We start from the raw sequence: 13,478 nt of genomic DNA, 5'->3' as shown, positions 1-13,478 counted from the left end.
ATTGATTTAAATCAGTAATTTAAATCACCAATTTTAATAATAATTTAAATCAGCAAGCCAGAAACCTTGATTTAAATAATCATTTTAATCTTGTTTTGTATTTGTACTTTTAAGTTATTTTCTGAAACAAAAGTTAATGCTCATTGGTTGGTAGCCATTAAAACATCTTGATTTGCAACCCAATATAGCCTTTACGCTCAATTTGGTACTTGTTTTTTTTCCCAGGAAGATACATTATATGTGTATGTATTTATTTAAGCATTTATACAGTTTAGCAAATATTTATTCAGATTCTTAATTTTACTTTTTTTATTATGTTAGAAAATGGTGAGTGACATCTTGCTGAACTGGCAACATGTCTGTATTTTTTATAGATATTGTGTGACTCCGATTGCTGTTCAGTTTGGTGCTATTAGCTGAATGCCAAAAGTTAAATCAAAGGAGGCTGAAAAAGGCTTGTTATGGAACCTTGCAGGAAAGGCAAAAAAATGACAGAGGTCAGGTACGCAGCTTCAAAGGCGTTAAGGTAACAGTGGCTGGGCCAACAATTGGTGAGAGAATTCACCCAGCTGGCTCCATTCAGGCCTAGGATGTTTTTACTCTTCCCAAGTCTAAGACTGGGATTAAAAGGAGACCTAACTCCTCAATGACGTTATAAAAGAAAGAGGGGTTTGGCTTGGGTTGAGCTGAGAGGCTGGCCAGGATGTGACAGTGGAAAGGCTGACAGACTGAGTCACAGAGACAGGGAGGACACTTCAAGCAATGTAGGCTATTCCTCCTAGATCAGATGCTGAATGAGCCAGACCTGTCTGAGGTGCAGATAGAGAGATTAAGTTTAGGCAAGTGAATATGCATATAGGCCTCTTTGTCTATTTTAAAGCTGTTTCTCCAAGCAATGTGTATCTTTGGGGCAAAATAAGTCATTCTTTGTTCTGAAAAAGTGTTTCTGTGTATCACTACAAACATGCTATGAGAGGATCCAACTCCATTTGGACCTATTTAATTAGTCATGCATGATACCCAAGCGGCTGTAACCTAGGTCCTGGTGTGAGAGTAGATGAAGTGTTGAATTCCACCCCGGAAGATGTAAAGGTCCAAGTCCTGACACCTGTGTGAGGTGCACTCAGAGAGACCCAGAGAAGGTACAGTTAGCCCAGTAACTGACAGATGTATTTCTTTCTTACTATACAATTGTTTTATTCATTATTTGTGTCAAGCTGGATGGATATTGGAATTAATTAAGAATGCACAAAAACAGCATTTTAAAATTGTTTTCAGTTAGTTAAATAAACCTAATATAAATGCCAAAGTAAGTATATCAAAACATGTTTTGCATTTAAAACTAACAGATTTATTAAACAAAGAAAGCATTATCTATAGTTAGTGAACTGAATAAATTGTTTCTAGTCACCATGTTCTTCATGGTTTTAGAACTAGTAGACTTTATCTTCTCACAGTTAGTTTTTAGTTAGATTGGAAGAGAAAAATAAACTTTCCTGCTTTTAACTCTAATCTGTTTCTTAATTTTGAATGAACTATGCATTGAATTGAGGCAGATAAATAAACTGAAATGAAGAAAATACACTTTCTGCACCTGCAGCAGAGACTAATACAGCCAAAAGCTGGTTTAGCACATCAATAAACTCAGGCTCCAGGTGCTTAGCCAGTGAGTTCCACCAGTTTGGTGGCCTAACTTTCTTGAAAACTTTGGCAGCAAACATATTGCTTGAATATTTTTTATTTAAATTAAATTTATTTTAATAGATGATACTCAGTTTAGGTCTCCACATAGGTTGTCATTATTTCAAATTGAATTCTAAATATTTTTATAGATAAACATTTATTTAATTTAAATTTACAAAATCAAAAATATTTGATTTAAAAGTCATCAATTTTTATCCACCCTGATCTAAACATGTTATACACATCAGATTTCTTAAATGTTTCTTGCATGTTGACTCTTCCTATTGGATTGTATAAAGTATTTTCAGTATCTTTTACTTATGCAAGCTTCTCCAAAAAGAAACATTTAGGTAGCAAACATTTTCAAGTCCAGCCTCCCCAGGTAATCAAAAGATTGAATGACTGAAGAAAAGCAGATCTGTATTATGTGCTAATGAATAATAGATTTGGGTAGGGTTGTAGGTAACAGAGCTCTGGAATATCAATAGTTGAAAACTTTCTGTAGGCATACATGGATTCCTGTCATTAACTCAAAAATACAAGAGTAAGGATTTTATGGTGCTGAATTTAAGCTATTTTTGGGCGGCGGCAGCGGGGGGGGGAAGTAGCGCGAGTCTTTAAAAAAGCTATAAGTAATGTAACTAATTCATTCATATTCCAAAAGGCCCTAATCTCAAACTCCATGTTTTATGTACATCAAGCATGCCTTTGCTGTTCCTCTTCCTCTCACGTTATAGTTGGCTATGGCTATATAGTAGTAATTTGCATAAAATTAGTTCTGCCTGAAGACCTCAAGTGCATCCTCTCTGATGTAACTGCCGATGTTTTCAGACCAATAAATGTCTAATCCTTCTTTTTTAGAATCCACTTCTTGTGGCAATTAATTACACAGATTAATTATTAGGTATATGCACATAGTCTTGCCAACCCCAACCATTCAAAAAAATGAATCAGGCTATCCCAAAATAATGAAATTGACTTAAAAATCATGAGATTGTTAATTAGGGTTTTTTCTAACTGCCTTCTGTTTTTTTGAGCAATTAGGATCATTCGGATCACACTTTCTTGCTATTCTCTCCACCATGAGGGCTAGAAACTTATTCTTTTTTTTTAAATGTAAGCTGAGAATTCTTACATAATCACTTACATAATCACTTGTCCCAAACTGGGGTTCATGAACCCCTGGGGGTTCGCAGAACGTTACCGGGGGTTCGCCAGAAAAATGTCATTAATGGCGGCCAGAGGACCCCAGGCATTGGAAGCAGCAGGAGGGACTCTGTTGCAGGGCAGACAGCCCAAGCCCCAGGGAGAGCGGGGCAGGGCAGTTGGGGCTGGTAGCCCGAGCCCTGCCCCCGTGAGTGGGGGAGCCAGCCGCCCAAACCCCAGCGCTCTGCGCAGGGCTGGCAGCCCAAGCCCCAGGGAGAACGGGGCACGGCAGTTGGGGCTGGCAGCCCGAGCCCTGCCCCAGTCAGTGGGACCTGCAGCCTGGGCTCAGTTGACCGGGGCGGTCAACGGGGTCCAGCAGCAGGAGCCCTGTGGAGTGCAGAGGAAATTTAAACTTAAATCCCTGGAAATATTCATTTTTAGGAGGGGGTTCACGAGATTTCACAATTTAGTGAAAGGGGTTTGCGGGCCATTAAAGTTTGGGAACAACTGCTCTATCACGTCCCCTCTTATCTTTTTGCTCTCTTAACTGAACAGTCCAAAATTTTTGACTTTGGCCTGTATGAAAGTCTTTCTTTCCTTATAACCATTTTCCATGGATTTCTCTGGACTGCTATGTTTGCTATCTCCTTCTTCTTAAAACTGTGTGACTGGAACTGAATACAGTTTTTCAGGTGAGGGCATACCATTGATTTATATAATGGCATTGTAATATCTTCAGTAGTTGTCCATGGTGTTGTAGCTATGCTATGGATCACTTGATGATTACCTGTTCTGTTCATTCATGACCTGGCCACTGTCAGAAGATGGGATACTGGGCTAGATGGACCTTTGGTCTGACCCAGTATGGCCATTCTTATGTTCTTATTCCCAGGATATTAAAAAGACAAGGTTGGTGAGGTAATATCTTTTATTGGACCAACTTCTGTTGGTGAAAAATAAGTTTTTGAGCTTAAACAGAGCTCTTCTTCAGGTTCTTCATAATTTAACATTCACACTTATTCTTGAATATTTATAATTCTAATGTTTTTCAGTGTGAAATGAAAATAAACAGTAAATAATACAAGCCCAGCGTATATGATGAATTAATGCAACTAGATTTTAAAACTTGAATAAATGTTCATTCTTCACAACAACCCCCTCCAAAATCTGCCTGGTCATCCTAATATTAGTGTTGAGTCAGGTTGTAGCATGAAGTTCTAGTAAGGAATCATTATTCTTATGGTATAGTTTAGCACTATTTTCTTCATTTTCAGGAACGGATCAAAGCCTCTAGAAGTGTAATGGCTTAACTACAGGGCTGTAGTTGGGCACCTGATTTATTTCAGCATTAGGTATTAATAGATCTCTTGTGGGTTTCTAGTCACTGACACTTTTACGGGCTTGAGGAAATAGGTCAGGATTATACCTATTAATCTTGAAAGAGGGAGCACTGTGACCTCTGAAGCTTTATTAGCTATGTGTATATACAAAAACCCTCCATATTTTATAGTTACTATACTGGAATTTGCCTGTTTGTTCATCCTCTACATAAATAGAACAATCAGGGAGGAAATATATTTGTACAAATGATTTCTGGTGCAGTGTCACATTAACTGCAGGCAGTTAAATAGAAATCAGACTTTTGATATTTAGTGTTTGTGAGAATTGATTCTATGTAGTGATTTGTTTAATTCCAAAGTGCATTGACTTTTTTTTTTTCTGAAAAATAAGCTATGGCAAAGCAAGGCTGGAATTTGGAACCTCTTAGAAACAACTGTAGGTTCCTGTTTTTCACCATTGCATTCTGTGCCTGTCTCCTGCACCCAATCCTGTTTCCTGATTCCTGCATCACCCCTATACTGTGCTCCCCATGCTTGATCCTTGCCTCTCCTCCAGTTCCTGCCCTTACACCTCACCTCCAATCATCAGTTACCAGTCCTGGCTCCAACCCTGGCCTCAGACTTCTGACCCTGAGTCTGGCTTGGCCCTTGGCTCTGGCATTTGGTATCTGACCTCGGCTCTGACCCTCAGTTTTGACCCCTGGCTCTGGTAATTGGCAGTTGACTCTGGTGCTGACTCTTGGCGTTGTTCTCTAAACTGGATACCTGTTCCACCCACTAGACTTGACTCCTGCTCTAATAAGCCCAACCGATTACATTCTGGTCCATAACACCATGGATGGATTTAAAAAAACAACAACCCACCTCTATAAATGTATAACCATCCTTTTGCAAAGGCTACTCTATGGATTTGGAATAGAACTAGAGAAGATCATTTTTTTCCACTCACCACTGACACCCATTGCAAATAATCCAGATCTTATCACAAACCAGAGAGTTTTAAAGACTGAGAGAGCCAGGGAATGCACACAATTGGCCAGCTATTTCTCTCTCTCTCTCTCTCACACACACGCCCTTCGCAAGTGATCATGTATGGTTTTTGTAACATTTGTGGGGCTAGTCTCTCTTTTGGTACACACTGGACTCATTAATACTAAGAATTAAAGGAACATTGTCAACTTGAACTCTAATTTTTAAAAATTAGTTAAATAATTTCACCTACCTCTGAGTCTCCCTGGCAGTTTTCTTGGCTTTACAATTATATTTACCTATTTTTTAAAAAGATTTTCTCCTTCATGTGTGGCAGGTGGAAGACCCACACAAACAAAGGAAACTGACTAACCTAAAGGGAGGAAATGATGTCCCATGAATGCACAAAGTAAATGAAATGAGAAAGATGAAAATATCAGTATTTCTCTCTAATCTCTTAGGTGTTCCTTCTTACATTGGAAGGAAAAAACATTCTAATAGGTGTGTGATTTTTAAAGTTAACGATGTCCCTTTAAATGTGAAAGAGAGGAAGAATTAAAGCTTTCACAATAATTACCAATACACACATTTTAAAATAAAGTTTTTATGATTGCAAAGTCAAACACTCAAAAGTTAGGACGTGCCAGAAATAGGGCCTTTTCTCATGTGCATTATGATAGTCTTTAGTTATATGGTCATACTATTTTTTCCACAAGACTCCCCCTGCCTTATTTAGTGCACAGAATGGACATGCTCTAGGGATGAATCAGAACTGTGTAGTGAAGAAGACTGTCTCTTGGACCCCGGCTTCATTTGTTGCAGAAGCTGGAAGGCTGTAGAGAATGAGGCAGAGAATTGCAGGAAGAGAAAGGATGGTCTCATGGTTAAGGCAGTTGAAAGCTGTCCTAGAGATCTGAATTCTATCCCTGCTTTTGTCAGAGTTCCTGTAACATGCTGGGCATATCACTTAAACCAAACTTTTTACAGGTGGTCACTAATTGTGTGCTCCTCATTTTTTTGGTTGCTTGACTTGAGACCCCAGATCTGAGATGCAGAAATTCTGGGCACTCACAGCTGCAACTGACATAAAAATTGTACTATATGGTTTATATGGTCTCATGACTTATACCATTTTGTGCCTGGGCATGAGATACTTCTGGTATACCTGTATTGAAGAAAATATGTAAAGAAGCAGCACAGACCATTGTTCTTATAAGTGTGTGTGTATATAAAATGCTTTTATTTTATCCAACAGACCGAACCTGAAGTGATAGAAGAAACAAATATTGACCGTGTCAATGAACCTCGAAGTTATACCAGATCCCGTCAGGCTAAAGGCCATTCTGAGACATCAACTTTAAGTTCTCAGCCTTCCATTGATGAAGTTAGACAACAGATGCATATGCTCTTGGAAGAGGCATTTAGTCTGGCATCTGCAGGCCATGGAGGGCAGAACAGACAAGATGCTCACAGTTCAGCACAACACTTACCATACTCTGAAGTTGTGACCAGTGCTCCTGGTACCATGACCCGACCCAGAGGGGGAGTACAGTGGGTGCCAACATATAGACCAGAAATGTATCAGTACAGCTTACCAAGACCAGTAAGTTCAAATATTTCTTACTACACTGTACTATCATGGGGATACTGGTGTTCTGGGCTATGTTTTTAAAAGCTAGAGCCCCATGTACATGTGCATGAAACACACATGCACTTTCACTTCTGGTAACTATGTGCACATTTGTAGGTGTGTGCGTGCACACACACTTAAAAGAAGACTCCTAATTTCCAGTTTTAATAATGGGCCCCTCACCTGGGCTGTTTATGTAATAGTGTGAAGTAGTACTTCCTTACATTTGTTTTAAACCTGCTGCCTAATGATTTCATTGAGTGACCCCTGGTTCTTGTGTTTATGTAAAGAGGTAAAATAACACTTCCCTAGTCACTTTGTCCACAGCATTCGTGATTTTATAGACCTTTATCGTACCCTCCTCCATCTCTTTTATAAACTGAACAGTCCAGTCTTTTTAATCTTTCCTTGTATGAAAGCCATTCCATACCCCTAATCATTTTTGTTGTTCTTCTCTGTACCTTTTCCAATTCTAATATTTATTTTGAGATGGGAGGTGACCAGAACTGCACACAGTATTCAAGGGGTGGGTGTACCATGAATATATACAGTGGCATTACGACATTTTTTGTCTTATCTATTCTTTCCTAATGTTCTGTTGGCTTTATTTTGACTGCTGCTGCACACTGAGTGCATGTTTTCTGAGAACTATTCATGATGACTCCACATCTCTTTGTGTGGTAACAGCTAATTTAGACCCCCATCATTTTGTATGTATAGTTGGGATTATGTTTTCCAAAGCACATTACTTTGCATTTATCAACATTGAATTTCATCCCACACATTCAACACAAGTACAGTAAGTGGCTTCTTGTTTTTTAAAATGGTGGTTCTCAACATTATGGGGGCAACTGTAGCAGTTTATCAGACCAAGGCCTCATTTACCTGCTTTTTCTTATTCATTGTTCACACGCTAGCACATCAGTTAATGACTAGGAAAGTCAGATTTGGAGAAGCTCATGTTCATAGATGGCTGGAGAATACACAGCTGGACAGGGAGCTGACAGCAGCTATACTTAGGATACACGGAGGGTTATCTTGGCAGGAGGACCTAGTGTACCAGTTGCAAGGACCACAAAGTGTGGTCTATAAAGGATAGTCTTGTGCTTGTGCCACTGGTCTGGGACTTGAGCTGGGTTTAGTTCCGGCCTCTGCCATTGATTTCCTGTGCAACCTTGGGCAAGTCAGTCTGTGCCTCATTTTTCTCATCTGTAATGTAGATATTTCCTGCCTCTCAAGTATTGAGAGGATAAATTGATGAATGACTGGAGTGCTCAGACACTTCAATGATGAAGTTTGAAAAGTATGTAGATAGCGGTATCAGAACGGCTGTCCATGATCCTGGTTGAAAATCACTGTTTTAAAGTTCCCGATACATTAGAACCTCTGAGTTATGAGCACCTCGGGAATGGAGGTTGGTTGTGACTCTGCAATGTTTGTAACTCCAAACAAAACATTATGGATGTTCTTTCAAGAGTTCACAATTGAATATTGACTTAGTACAGCTTTGAAACTTTACTATGCGGAAGAAAAATGCTGCTTTCTCCTTATTGTTTAGTAGTTTAGAACAGTACTGTACTATATTTGCTTTTTTTGTTTATCTCTGCTGCTGCCTGATTGTGTACTTCTGGTTCCAAATGAGGTGTGTGATTGTTCAGTCAGTTTCTAACTCTGGTGTTTGTAACTATGAGGTTCTACTGTACTGTATGTGAACATTACCAAACAAACATTTTCTTTCACAAGTATCATAAGCAAAGCTAAACCTGGGATTAGTTTTGTCTGGTGAAGTAAACAGAACAGCAGGCAGACTACTGGCAATGAAACTGAAAAATAGGCCCTGTAAGAATGTGAAATTACTGAAAACACCTGGAAATTTGCTTCAGAAAGAGAAAAATCAAAAGGCAAAGTTGTTGTTATGGCAGGATTTTTTTGCCAGGAATACATATTATTCTGAAAGAAGGCATTTCTAAAGTTATAATAGAAATAAAGATTCTTGACTCTGTCTATATTTGAGTAATCTATTACTCTTAGAGAGAAATTGTTACAACTGAGAATCATCATTGATATGTTTACCTTCAATGGTCAGAAGAATGTACAATAAGGGATGCTTTTTCTGAACAATCCTTCATGGATAACTTGAAGCCAGTGGTATTAAATGCTCACGTTCAGGGAAATACTATTTAAATCACAATAAAAGTACTCCTGGCACTTTGAAATTCCCAAACTGCAGTTCATACTGCATTTGATCATTTTTTATGGTTGGAATTAGATTAGCAGTTGTGTTGGTCATTAGATGTCCAGTCAAATTACTTTTATAGTAAAGTAGGTCTTTCTGAAGTGAAATAAAAGTTATATGGCTATGTCGTTTTGAAGAGAGACTAGTCATTCTGTTCTCTGCATCTTAGCGTTAATGCTTTATAAAGGGGATCTACAGGATTTTCACTAAGATTTGAAGTTGAAATTTCTCCAATGTATCTCTAAATAAAAACTGGGAAAATGACATTAAAATGCTATTTTTGTTTTTCTAAGTAGGTTGTAGTGTTTAGCTGCGTGACTCCAATAAGAATCATGGTAGGGGCTTTATAAGGTTTTTCAGGCACTTCATGCAGCTGCAAGGGTCAGCTGGAGCCTATCTTTAAGTGTTTAGCTAAGGGGCCCAACATCTGTAGTTTGGGTTGGTGGTTTTTTGTTTTTTTTAAGACCCTTTCAAGCATTCATTTAAGGATACTAACATTGTAGTTGCCACTTCAGAAATCCTGACAGCTGCCTGAACCACGCTGAGAACTGTAGTCTGAAAAATGGCAATTATTTTCCTGGAGACCAGAACTGAAAACCACAGAATAACAGAGCCTTGTTAGTTTGGACTCTGGGCAAGCTACCATCTCTCTCCTCTTTTTAGTGCTCTGCAAAGAGGGAAGATAATGATAAAGGGGGCCTGATTCTGATGTGAGAACTAAGACTAATGAGGGAGAACTGGTCCGGCTTTGACTAGCTGATATTCAGCCAGCGTCTCAAAGATTCTAGACCCATGCTGCTTATTGAAGCAAATGTGAATCAATATCAGTTTTGTAAACTTTTACAGCTATTAAAATTAAAATCAAGGAAACATATCCCCACAGCTAAGCTACCATTAATAATAATAATAAAATAATAATAAATTGAACTATTAAACCAAAATCAAATCACGGTCAAATCAACAAGTTAGTATCAATATTGGATTGGAATCAATTTAGTTAAAGTGTCAGATTAATACATAGTAAACCCTAAGAAGGGATATAAAGAGGTGGCTATTCATATATATATATATATATATATATAAAAGATTCTAGGATTGTAACTCTGAAGCCTAAGATATCCGAGTCAGTGTAAAGTGATGAAAGCAGCTACAAGCATGGTTGAGACCTTCTCTTTGTTCAGAATATCAATAGGTTGAATCATCACTGGGTTTTGTGGTCTGTTACCATCCAATTTAAGTTTTCAGCTATTTTGACTTTATGAATTACACCCATGCTGTAATAAGGCATCTCTGTATGCCAGGCCAAGGATCCTAGATCATGATGATATCAGAGATAACTCAGCCAATCGCTATCCTTACTCTGCAGCTTATCTGCATGCAACAGTTTCATTGGTTGTGTGAGGGAGACTGCATTACTTGACCCAACGTCCACACCCATATACCTACTGCCACTCTCACAAATCAACACAAATGTCCCAGCACAAACCCCCTTAGACACAAATCAACACAATCACCAGCACACACGATAACCCCAAACTCATAAGTCCTCTCTGCAGCACATACCTCTCATTTGCCACTTTCACAAATCCACCCAGCTTTCACAGCCCAGCCCACCCGGGGAATAACTCCAAATATCACTCTGAAGCCTAGAATGTCAGAGTCAGTGTGAAGTGAAAGAAACAGCTACAAGCATGGTCAAGAGCTTGGAATATCACAGGTTCAATCATTACTGAGATGCGTAGTTTATTACTGGCCAATTTTTTAGTTCTCAGCCGTTTTTTGGCCTTCTTCTTTAAAGCACATGGGCTTATGAACTATAGCAATGCAACAACACAGGCTTTCAGCTACTAACTGGGTTATAACCCTCAACTCAAAAATGGCACCCAGCTCAATTGAATCGATAACCTGAAGCTGATTAAATATTAATACTGAAATCAAATTATCTAATGTCTGAACCACATTAGAGCCAATTACAAGCCTTCCTCTTTAGTGCCAGCTGTACTCAGCCTCCCCACTCATTCTTGCACACTCCCCAGAGTCCCACCACTGCTGGGGATCCTCTGAATGACTGGTTTCCCCTCTTTGGGGCTTCGTGAGGGTCAAAGCAGTAACACAGACTTCGCAAAGGAATTTCTGAACCAGCTTTATTCCTAGACACAGCACAAGAAATATACATAGCTATAGAAAAATAACAAAACCTGCATATAAGTCCCTGCCTCAGTTTCTTCACCTCACCTGAGGGCCCTTAGGGTTTTAATGTCCTTCCAGGGCAGTTAGGATTCCTCTTTTTCCACCTGCCCAGCTCTGTGTTCTTATTCTGGTCTCCCCACATTTGGTGGAGAGAGGAGAGTCCTTTTATAAGGTTTCAATACCCTCTGTCAAGTGACTCCTCTGAGTGGCTTTGAGTGGCTTCAAGTGCCTCATCAGGTGATTCATTGCTTGGTTAAGAGCCCACCTGGGAGAACTGGTTCCTTTGGCCTGCAGTCAGTTCATTGTTCTAGGGTGTTTCCATTTAACCTGAATGGTCTTCCAGTCAACAACACTTGATTGCCCTCTGTTAGCCTCTGCTGAGAGCACATAGTCTCTGGTAACACATCAAGGAATCCCAGTTCAATATGGAGGTTAAAGCAACAGTGAAGGCACCTTACTGTTTCCGATAAAAATTTTGTTTGTGAACACCATGAGCTTTATAGTTCAATATAGATATAGACAAATCTGTCACAAGGGCAAGAGTCTCTATTTTATCTTAAAAAAAAAGGACTTGTGGCACCTTAGAGACTAGCAAATTTATTTGAACATAAGCTTTCGTGAGCTACAGCTCACTTCATCGGCATCCAATGAAGTGAACTTTAGCTCACGAAAGCTTATGCTCAAATAAATTGGTTAGTCTCTAAGGTGCCACAAGTCCTCCTTTTCTTTTTGCAGATACAGACTAACACAGCTGCTACTCTGAAACCTATTTTATCTTTGCAACTCATTTTTGGAATTGGTATGATAAAGGAAAATAGATGCAATCCGCTAAAACACAAAAGTAAGATTAAGAAACAAACACATAATCAGGACTTCCCTGAATAAATTCCTGCTTGAACTAGCGTATCTCTTAGACAAACATCCAATCCTAATATATGAATTGCCAGTGATGGAGAATCTCCCACAACCCTTTAAATTGTTCCAGTGGTTAACTACTCTCATTGTTAAAAAGTTCCACCTGATTTCCAGTCTGAATTAGTTTAGATTGAATACCAAAGTGAGTGCCATTGACATTTCTACTCAGGGACCTGAACAGTAGATTAGAGGGAGAATAGTTTTTAATGCTATTATATCTACAGTTGTCTGCATCAGAAGTCAGTTTTTCACAAGCTATCTGTGATACCACATTTTTGCAGATATTTAAAACAGAAAATAACTGTGTTGGACCAAAAAGATTAAGTTTTTATTGATTATCACTGTAGGATGCTGCTGGCTGAAGACATTTGGACTTCAGCCTCTGATTTCATAGGTTTGAGGAGATTAGACAGTCTCCTAATACCTTGTCATGTTGTATCGTCTTAGTTATGGTTCAGCTGCATTAACTGTAATCCCATGCATTGCTCTAAGATGTCTTCAGTACCTAGACTTGTCTGGGAAAGTAAATCAGGGAGTGTCTGAGAAGAGGTTCAATCTACTGCTAAGCAGAATTATACACGATCACTTGTATTTCCAAGCAGATTAGATGAAGTTCTGACAAATAATATTTGTAGCAACAGTATGGATAAAGGTGATACGTCATTCTTTGGACCATGAGCTGATGGCCATGAGGGTCAGGAAGATGTTTCTGTTGACATACAGTAAGCATTGCACAGTCTCTAGATGTACTAGAGATGAAATCCAGCCTTGCTGGAGGCTGGATGCTCGATTTCATGACTCAACAGTCTGATCCTGGGTTTCTCTGAATTACCTTGCTTTGTGGATTTATTTGGGACTTCCATTGCTTTAGAGTGTTGTGGTTTAAGAACCTTGGTTTTCTTGCCTAGGAGAAAATGGGGGAAAAATCCCCTGAAAGGCCAGAAAAAAGAAGTTCAAATATCAAGTAATTGCTTGCAGGCAGTTTCATTTCAGTATATGTTGCTTTGAGGATGCTTCCAGATATACTGACTTAAAAACACTTAACTTTCAGAGGGGCAAAAAGTACTGTGATCTCACTCTCTGGGGGTTTTCAGGAAGGGATGAGTCTTCCAAAATTGTGAAGGATTTACCTCTCAGGTTGGATTACAGTGACTGAGGCATTATTTTCTTATTTCTTCTTTTTTAATTGCTCAGCTGTAGCTCTGTGATACCATCTGTGTGTATGCTTTCTGCATTATTCTAAAATCACTTGGCCTGTTATAAAATCTGAAATAAAATACCTGCTACTATAGGCACCACCAAAAGTTAACTTCCTAGCAGCCAGCGATTATAGAACTGTTCACACAATTTTAAGGGCTGTTGGAATGAA

The 13,478-nt window shown here is 38.9% G+C and overlaps 1 protein-coding gene across 3 annotated transcripts in view; it reads left to right on the top strand.

Moving 5' to 3' along the window:
- KIAA1549L (KIAA1549 like) overlaps positions 1–13,478 on the top strand; it is a 208,576-nt gene that overhangs the window by 178,952 nt on the left and 16,146 nt on the right. For all 3 annotated transcript variants that reach the window (XM_084631649.1, XM_084631648.1, XM_084631650.1), the window contains one exon: positions 6,394–6,741. In XM_084631649.1, the coding sequence (XP_084487775.1) occupies positions 6,394–6,741 (348 nt within the window). The remainder of the gene's footprint in view (positions 1–6,393; positions 6,742–13,478) is intronic.

Source organism: Lepidochelys olivacea (genome assembly GCF_965140295.1).
Source record: "Lepidochelys olivacea isolate rLepOli2 genome assembly, chromosome: 6".
NCBI lineage: Eukaryota > Metazoa > Chordata > Testudines > Cheloniidae > Lepidochelys > Lepidochelys olivacea.
Note: the sequence above shows the minus strand (reverse complement) of the source record. Positions and strands in the feature narration are given on the sequence as shown.